Source organism: Mirounga angustirostris, unplaced genomic scaffold (assembly GCF_029215605.1).
Source record: "Mirounga angustirostris isolate CCGP_5_RB_7025 unplaced genomic scaffold, mMirAng1.0.hap1 SCAF_6, whole genome shotgun sequence".
NCBI classification, from domain to species: Eukaryota; Metazoa; Chordata; class Mammalia; order Carnivora; family Phocidae; genus Mirounga; species Mirounga angustirostris.
Window position 1 is genome coordinate 75,538,672 of NW_026991714.1, and position 9,060 is coordinate 75,547,731.

General features: G+C 41.2%; 1 protein-coding gene across 1 annotated transcript in view; it reads left to right on the forward strand.

Moving 5' to 3' along the window:
- The window catches only part of A1CF (APOBEC1 complementation factor), a 75,753-nt gene extending 69,154 nt beyond the window's left edge, over window positions 1-6,599 (forward strand). Inside the window, exons 10-12 of the mRNA XM_064593532.1 lie at window positions 1,847-1,983; window positions 2,699-2,841; window positions 6,080-6,599. Coding sequence (XP_064449602.1) covers window positions 1,847-1,983; window positions 2,699-2,841; window positions 6,080-6,231 — 432 coding nt within the window. The 3' untranslated portion in view covers window positions 6,232-6,599. The remainder of the gene's footprint in view (window positions 1-1,846; window positions 1,984-2,698; window positions 2,842-6,079) is intronic.
- Window positions 6,600-9,060: the final 2,461 nt, after the last annotated feature.

Genomic DNA, 9,060 nt, shown 5'->3' on the forward strand with positions numbered 1-9,060 from the left:
CTACTCCAGGTCCAAAGGTATAAGCCCCAAATGTATGGAAGTAGCCTTATGATTTCTAAAAGCTCATCGTGAGTATTATTTTTGTAGGATCAATGGCTGTCTTATACATACCAATTAGCTCATCTCAGGTTTCTGCTAACCCTACCCAGGCAATTAAAAATAAGGATGCCTAGCAGAGTGGCACACAGCATTCATTTGTTTGTTCAAAAGCCATTTATTGGGCATCCACCATACACCAAGTACTGTGTCAGGTGCTGGGCATGGAAAAGGGAATATAATGCAGTCCTTGCCATCAAAAATCATATGGCAATCCAGTGAGAGGATACGGACACATCAACAGGCCATTATTGCAAATTCTACTGAGTGTCATCGTAAAGCTTTGCTCAGAAAACACAAAAGCTTGTCATCCAGTCGATCTTGGGTTAAAATAAGGAACCTCATTAAGGACCTGGAATACTTAGAAATCTTTAAAGAAAATAAAAAATAATAATCATTATAAATTCCATATAATAGTTCTAAGAGCTGCCACAGTGTGATGAATAATCTCTGCTTCTTAACATTAAACCCAGGTTAGAAATTGGTCATGGTTTATAGAGATATGTAAGGAACTACCTCTCCAAACTAATGAAAGTTCTTTATTTAGTCTCTGAATCTCTACAAGGTCGGCTTAGAAATTGAAGGCTATGCCAACCCAAACCAATGTAGATGGAGCCTTAACAGCCCCATGGTGGGGTCGTGGGCATCCGACAAGAGCAGGGAAACACCACTCTGCTGCCCAGCAGAGTCTGGAGTTAGAGTCTGTACTCTTGGAGCTTGTGTTTGCACAACGAGAATGTCTGCCAGCTATAGGAGTCTACTGGTGCCCAGGAACCTTTGGGAATGCTTTGTAGATGACAAGAGATGCTACACAGCCAAGAGCAGTAATAAGAAAAGTCAGTAGAGGAAATAGGAGCAATCCACAGATTTAATAAACCAGAAAAGGCCCTGCAATTGCAGCTGGATTCGTGTCAGAACCAATGAGATAAGAAGCTCCATGGAGTCAGCCCAGGGCACTGTTCTGTCCCCAAGTCTTGTTCTTTTCAGACTTAGACCCTGTTTTGCACAGTTTCCTGAATCTGCTGACTCATGGGAGCATTGGGGCAGGTGGGCCACTGAAAATGGCTTTGGGATGAAAAAAAAAATTGGGTGCCTTTAGACAAGATTCAGTTTGGAGTAGCGATAAAGGCAGAAAAAAGCATGCAGGGAGATTCTGAAACTCAGATCTTTGTAAAAACAGCCAGAAGTGGTATTTTGCCAAACAAAGACACTACAGCTGTCAACATCCATCTATTAATGCTCATCAGTGACTAGTAACCATTAAACTGTTTAACTCGATTTTTTATGAAAATGTGAAGTTAAAACCCTATGACAAATGACATGAAGTTAAGAATATATTCTTAGGTTATTTTCTCTAAACCATTATAAACAGAAGGATTGACGGTAGTCATGAGGGAGTCCAGCCACACAGTGCTGAAATGTCCATTTTTTTAATGGAATAAATATATCAAACAAATCATAAAATTAAACTATTGGTAAAAAAGTTACAGCTAATGGACTGAACTAAAAACATATTAGAATAAATGGTGTGAAAATGATTTTTATGAATTAGTCGATATAACATTTTAAATGGAGTTCAAGTTGAGTTCATCTTAAATTTTATGAGTCATTAAACCATATGGCATTTTATATTTTCTTACATTAGCTTAAGCACTGAAGATTAGAGCTTTAAATCCTGAAAGCTGGAGAAATAATGCAAATGTGACATTTGAAACAGAAATCACTTTTTTTTTTTTTTTAACTCCTGTAGATACTAGAAGAAATTTGTCAGAAAAACAACTGGGGACAACCAGTGTATCAGCTGCACTCAGCCATTGGACAAGATCAAAGACAACTATTCTTATACAAAATAACCATTCCTGCCCTGGCCAGCCAGAATCCTGCAATGTGGGTAACATCTCCAAATTCCTAATCTTTTAAGCTTTTTAGAATAAGAGTCTCTTGTAAATCAAGTCTCTTGTAAAATCCATATTTTATCACTATCCAAATAAGAGAAACACTTACATCTACTACTTGCTCATTTTTCATTAAATGCAAACGTTGAGATGTGTAGTTGGGATGTACATGCCAAGTGGGAGACTGGCATCTCAGGGGCCCTGAATTTCACACAGACAATGAAGATGGTGTAGTATAACCAACCAATAAAAAACTACAGACATAAAATGGAACAGGAATCAGATCTATAGCCCATTATTTTATCTATGTAGTATTTAGTTTGAACCATATGAAATTGCCATTTTGTACGTGACAACACCATGCCCAGTTACTTATATTTTGGATCAAAGATCCTCTCTGTTGGTGGGTATCACCACCTCAAGCCTGCATTTCTACATATTTTAGGAACCATCCTGTCTCACCTGTACCTTAGAAAAGCTGTGTGATGAGTTACAGGTGTGCTCCAGGCATGTCCTATCAACCACCGCTGTCCTGGGCCAGGTCACAAACATCCCTACGTGCATATACCTGTAGAAGTCTTCAATGCAAAGAGAACGAAGACCACACACATAAAATTCCATCATCTGCTCATCTTAGCCCATGAACAGCGACTTGGGTTTTCTCCCATCTCGGCTCCTCAAATGTAATGACTGAATATGCCTTGCAGTCACCCCTTCACGCCTCCGAAGCTAAGTGCCTACGTGGATGAAGCAAAGACCTACGCGGCCGAGTACACCCTGCAGACGCTGGGCATTCCCACCGACGGGGCCGATGCTCCCACCACGGCAACTGCATCCACTGCCTTCCCAGGTAGGGAAAATGGCACCAGAAATGGCACCTGCCCCGGGTGTTTGAGAAACACCCCCTTGGTACCATGAACTCTGTGAGTGTTCTTAAACTCCACCCACAATAAATCCAATTTACACCATCTGTGACCAAAAACACTGGGCAGATGCGTGAACCATCAACGTTCCCTGAGGAGCGGAAGTGGGGTCTAGTCTCAGCTTGGCTTCAGCAGCTGCATGACCTTGAAAGAGCCAGTCTCTGCGTCAGGTTGGGTGGGGTTTTTACTTTTTAGGTAAGAAAGTTTGGAACTACCTATTAATAGTTGTTTATCTGCATGCCAGGTGTTCCCCTAAATGCTCAGTGTGCTTTATATTATGCCAGCAACGTTCATGATGCCGCAAGAGGTAAGTTGTAGCATAAGGCTCCAGTTGAAGGAACCAAGGACAGGAATGATTAAGGAATTTGGCCAAGTTCAATGGCTTTTAAGGAATCCCTGGACTCCCTGCACAACCCCAATCTTCGACTCAACTTGACTTTTATTGCTTTGCTTTCTGAAAGAAATGTGTAGGTCACATTTTTCTTAAGTTGCTTTAAATCAAACACTCTGTGTGTGAGAGAGACAGAGAGAGAGAGGGGGAACCGTTCAATATTTAAGATAATCAGCTCTCATTTATGTGTTCTATAATTTGGGACTGGAGCATACATGGTTTGCTCAGAATAAAGCCTATCTGCAGATCGCCTTCACAGTCCCATTTAAAAGACTTCTCCCCATTTGTGATGTACCTACAAAAAAAGCTAATAATTTAAAAAAATGAACCCTCTAGAGATTAAAAGTGACCAGGCAAGAAATTTGTTTTGGAAATCTTTCCTTAACAGTTATTCTGAATAACCCTATTCTTTTTTAGCAAGCAAAGTTCATTTCTTTTGAAGACATTGGTCACTCCAAAGTGTCATTGTGTCGACGTACCTCCCTTAAGACCAGTCCAGAGATCTGACTGGACCCAGACACAAGGTGTTTCTATCAATCCATTCAGTCATGCACTGGTCACGTTCAGGCGTGAGAACTGCTGTATTCCTCCCATCCATAACACCTGGGCTCATTCTCGTTTTCTCTTGTTTCCCAAAAATGGCAAATATGTTTTCCATCCTGGCAGCTAACCACGCTTCACACACGAACACGACCTCAATTCCAGCTTTGTTCTGTAGAACTTGGGGAGGATGGGTCGTGCGCCCCTGCGAGGTTACCACGGCCCCAGCTGCCGCCACCAGAGGGCAGCTCCCCTGGGCTGCGCTGGGGCCACCAACCCTGGGCTCGCTTTCCACAGAATGGGGTGTTGAAATGTCTGTCTACTGGGGACCTGTGCCTGGGTTTCTCAGTTCTTGGAGAAAGGTGAGCCCCTGTCTCACTGAAAGCTGCACCCCAAAGACAGCTAACTAATGTACTATAAAAATAAATGAGCCCCTGTCAGAATGTTACAGTTTGCTTGCACATTGGAAAGGATTCGCTTTCACCTCAGAATGTTTGACATTTTCCTCCCTTCTGTTTGCTCCTGCAAGAAGTAAAAAATATTTAGGGCATGGGAGTTGTCTTGGGAATGCCTAAGAGTTTGAGAGCCTCTCTTATAACTTTGCTGTGGAGTCAAGCAAAGGATAATAGGCTCCAAGGGAAGAATCTGTTTAAAATCCAAATACTTTTGCACTTAAGAAAGTACCTCTGAAACAAATAATACACTGTTAAAAAAAGAGAGAGAGAGAGAAGAAGAAGATAGCAGGAGGGGAAGAATGAAGGGGGGAATATCGGAGGGGGAGACAAACCATGAGGGACCATGGACTCTCAGAAACAAACTGAGGGTTCTAGAGGGGAGGGGGTAGGGGAATGGGTTAGCCTGGTGATAGGTATTAAAGAGGGCACGTTCTGCATGGAGCACTGGGTGTTATACGCAAACAATGAATCATGGAACACTACATCAAAAACTAATGATGTAGTGTATGGTGATTAACATAATAAAATTTAAAAAAAATAGCCAAATTGAAAAAGAAAATTCAAAATCCCCAAGGATAAAATCTATATGACACATGCACATATGCACACACTCTCACACATGTGTATTTCTTACTCACTTATTTAGAAATACTATTTCCAAAATCATAATTGGTAACACATTTCTCACATCCTTGGAAAACATACCAGACTTCAGTAGTGCATTAGTCAGCATTACTGGCCAAAGTGCCCAAGCCAAGGAGTGGATTTAATTTTTAAAAAAATAGTCCAGCCAGCTTCCTGCGTCCGCTTCCTGAGAAGCCACCAGAAAGAAATCAGTGTGTCTGGGTTTGGGATGACTGCCACAGCACATAAACCAAATGGACTGTTTTGTTGTTGTTGTTTTTTAAATCAGGTCCCTCTTTGTTGCTTAAGTAAAATTTTCCCCTTTTTCTTGTCATCTTCACACTTTTTTGGATCATCTCAGAAATAGCTTAATTTTGATCTAAAAGATTAACAGGGAAACATTGCTTTTGTACGATAGCGGTTATGCCCTTTTCTCTAAAAGTGAATGTCAATCAGCCAGACATGATACTAATGTGACCGCACATGATGGTCTCCTTACCATGCAAAGCCCTGGGCTGTCTGAAGGTGAGGACGAGCATCATCCGAATACACCGGACAGCTTGGTGGTGAAGCAAGAGGTCTTTGCCCTTCACGGTTAGGTCTAAATGTAAACAGGCCAGGTATTTGCTTTTATGGCACTATGTAGAAATGTAATAAAACTTTCCAAATTTTTCCTACTGGTCTACCCACTCCCTATATGTCTTCGGTAAAAGTAATGGTTTTTAACATTTCATTTAGGTGGGGGGCATGGGTACAGAAGCAGACCTGCAGAGCCCCACCCCTCAGCCCTGCCAACCCATCAGTCACCTCCCCTCCCTTATAAGCTCTGAGAGCCTCTGAAAAAGTTCTAAATCTCAAACTTTAATTACCTCGGCATCCTGTTAAGTTTCCATTTCTTGGACTCTCTCCCCAGTGTTTCCAGTTTTCTACGCATGAAGTTGTTCTGGCACATGCGGCTGACCTCACTTTGAGGCACGCTGTGCCCTAATCAATGAGTCTAGATATTAGGTCCCCTGAGTTCTTTTTTTTTTAATGTGCATATTAACTTTTGGCTTTAAGCGAGGTTAACTTTTCATCTTCCTAAGAGAAGACAATAAAGCAAGAGGGAGCAAATGTGAATGGCTTTTGATGAAGTTTTCTCTGCCTCTCCTCCAGGATATGCTGTCCCCAGTGCAACGGCACCCATGTCCACAGCCCAGCTCAAACAAGCAGTGACCCTCGGACAGGATTTAGCAGCATATACAACATATGAGGTCTACCCCACTTTTGCAGTGACTGCCCGAGGAGATGGATATGGAGCCTTCTGAAGATATCTTTCTTTTAAGTTAAGACACATGAAACTCTCTCTAGAAGGGATAAACCTCTCATTCAGTTTCCTTACGATCACAAGTCCTACTTTTCCTAAAGAGATGCCTTTCTTGAGACTGCACAGCTTATATTAATGGTAGAATCAGGATACAAGGATGAATTCCCAGTGAAATCAAATGTCAAGAAGCCTTTTGTCTGCCAGAAAACTTAAGAGCCATTGCCCCCAAAAGCTGGTTCTCCCAGGTTCCTGAATGACTTGGGCATGCATTACGCACCCTGATGATGTGGAGAGAGATCTCTTAACCAGCAAGTGTTCAGGGGCTGAGCAGACCTGGCCAATTAGGGGCAACAAAGGGAGGCAAGTAAACTCCAGTCTTAACCGCAGCTCACAGCTGCTTTTGTGATACACAACATTGCAAACAGGCAGTGGGAGGGTGCGGGGATGCTTTTATAGAAATGTTTTCCCTGTTGCCCACCACATGGAGTATGTTCTGAGGCCTGAGCCTGTGAAAGACAGCCCAAGGTTTGATGGGGCCAACATCGCTTCTGTCTGAAAATTCTACCCAATCAATCTGTCCTAGGTCACCATTTCCCTGCCCCCTATAGCCCTCGGGGACCGCCTGGAAATCAATGGGATGTGTTGCGGATAAGGATAAAATGAATCCAGGCCCACTGTTTATTAAACTCATCAGCCTGCACCTCTTCTTCCCTGGAGCCCCCATCCTTCCCAAGGGTCCCCCAACACAATAATCACCCCAACTTAAAATGGCTTCTTCTCATTTTAAACGTTTTGACTTGTCCACCTGGATTTATTTTCGTATCAGTCTCATTTTCCTCATGTCAAATACCATAAAAAAGTACATCCAATCTATAGAATATCACATAGGATGCTTTCTCCTATTCAGCAAACGGGCTGAAAAGTCATTTCAAACAGAGAAGTGAAGGTCTACTCTCGTTTCTTGGGTGTTTTTACAGCACCCAGACCCCATCCGGCATTCAGAGACAGTTCTAGTAATGTGGGGTCGGCCTTGGACTGTCTAACCCACTTATAGTCAAGCTGCCAAGAAATCTTCTACCTTGCCTTCCTTCTACTTTCAACAAATATCAGACAGTTTTACCGTATCAAGCCCTTTGGTCTTGAAGTGGTCACAGAAAACCTTACACCCCCCAACTGCTGATTAGAAGCGGATTCTTAGACACCCAGCAAGGGTTGTTAGTGACCAAAGTTCCCTAGGGCTTTAGGCCTCTCTCCAGGAACATCTCATGAGGATGTAGGAGCTACAAAACCTGGGATGGAGGAAGCAGAAGGCACTACTTTCTTGCCATACTTGTAAATGACAGCTTTTTGTTCAAAACAGAAATATTCGAGGTCTGAACTTCAAATACCAATCACCACTGCTTCTGTCTCATTAGTGGTTTAAGACATACAGCACCAGAATTTCCAGCTAAAAAAAATCCCTGGCACAATTCTACAGGACTCAAAGGAAAACATAAATACAAAGACAGAAAAATTTGTCAACTCTTGATTGGAATCCTGTGATCCAACATCAGCCCAGATTCCAGTCAAAATCAGCTAAATTCCAGTAACAATTAAAAGTCCTTATAACCTTTCAGTTCTGTTAACTCCAATCAGACATCAAAGGCCTCAAGGCTACAGGTCACACTCTGAAAGTCTGGGTGCTTTTGGCTTTACGTGTTGTTCCTCATATGCCCTAGGCTAGTGGTTCCCAAACTTGCTGCACTTTAGGAATACCTGAAGTGCTTTTCAGACTGCCAATGCCAAGATGGTGCCGGATACCCATTTACATTAGAATATCATGGGGAGAAGCCTGGCCTCAGCATTTAAAGATCTTAGGTGATTTCAGTGTGCAGCTAACTTTGGGAATGGCTATAGTCTTTCTATTTCAACCCTACCCCCTAATGTTTTCCTTATTTATTTCACTTTCATTAAGTAGAAAAATGCAAGAAAAAATTTGTCTAAGTTAAAACAGATAGCCAAATAATATTTTTATAAATATTCAGCTCATAAAAAGTAGAAATTTAAATATAATTCATATTGGCTTCAAACTAACTCTTGGACCAAACTAATTTTAAAAATGAGAAAGTGAAAAATGCCTCCATCAGCAATTCTTAGGTCCAAATCGACATTCCCCTACAGACCTGTTTTTATACTCAAAAAGAGTAATGACATTGGGGCAGGCAAGTTCCTACTTAGTCCAAAAAAGCATTCCAAATTCCAAGAGCAAAAGTTTTCATGTTCTTTAAAATCTTTGAAAATAGAAAACAGTGCTCTGGATGTCTAGCCAATGCCAAATAGAAGGTCTGATCCAGAAGAGTTTTAAATGTAATCAGAATGAACAGTTAATATAGGAATCTGTTATGAGAAGAATCTTTATTCCAGATTAAATCATTATGATTTTTTTAAAGGCTAAGAACAGAAACCTAAATATACAAAAACATCACAGTATCAGGAAAATTGCCCCTGGACCACCATCTCATTACTTGCCTAAGGAAACACAAGCATTTGTACATTTACTTCCTAAGGACTGATTTTATTCAAGTGAGTAGATGTGGTTTGACTTATTACTGAAGTTTTACTTCACTCTAGTAAAACCTAGAGAATACTTTGAATTCCATTAGAACATATTCATAGAAAGTATCAATGTGTCTACTGTGCCATCTGTATTTACTTTGCCCAAATTAAGTACTGTAGGGCAACTACACAGCCCTATAAACTCATGATACAGCTATAATGAGTTTGAAACTTTAAAAACTGGGATTTTAAAAAAGTATGTGTAGAACCAAAGGTTTATTTTGCATGATGTTTA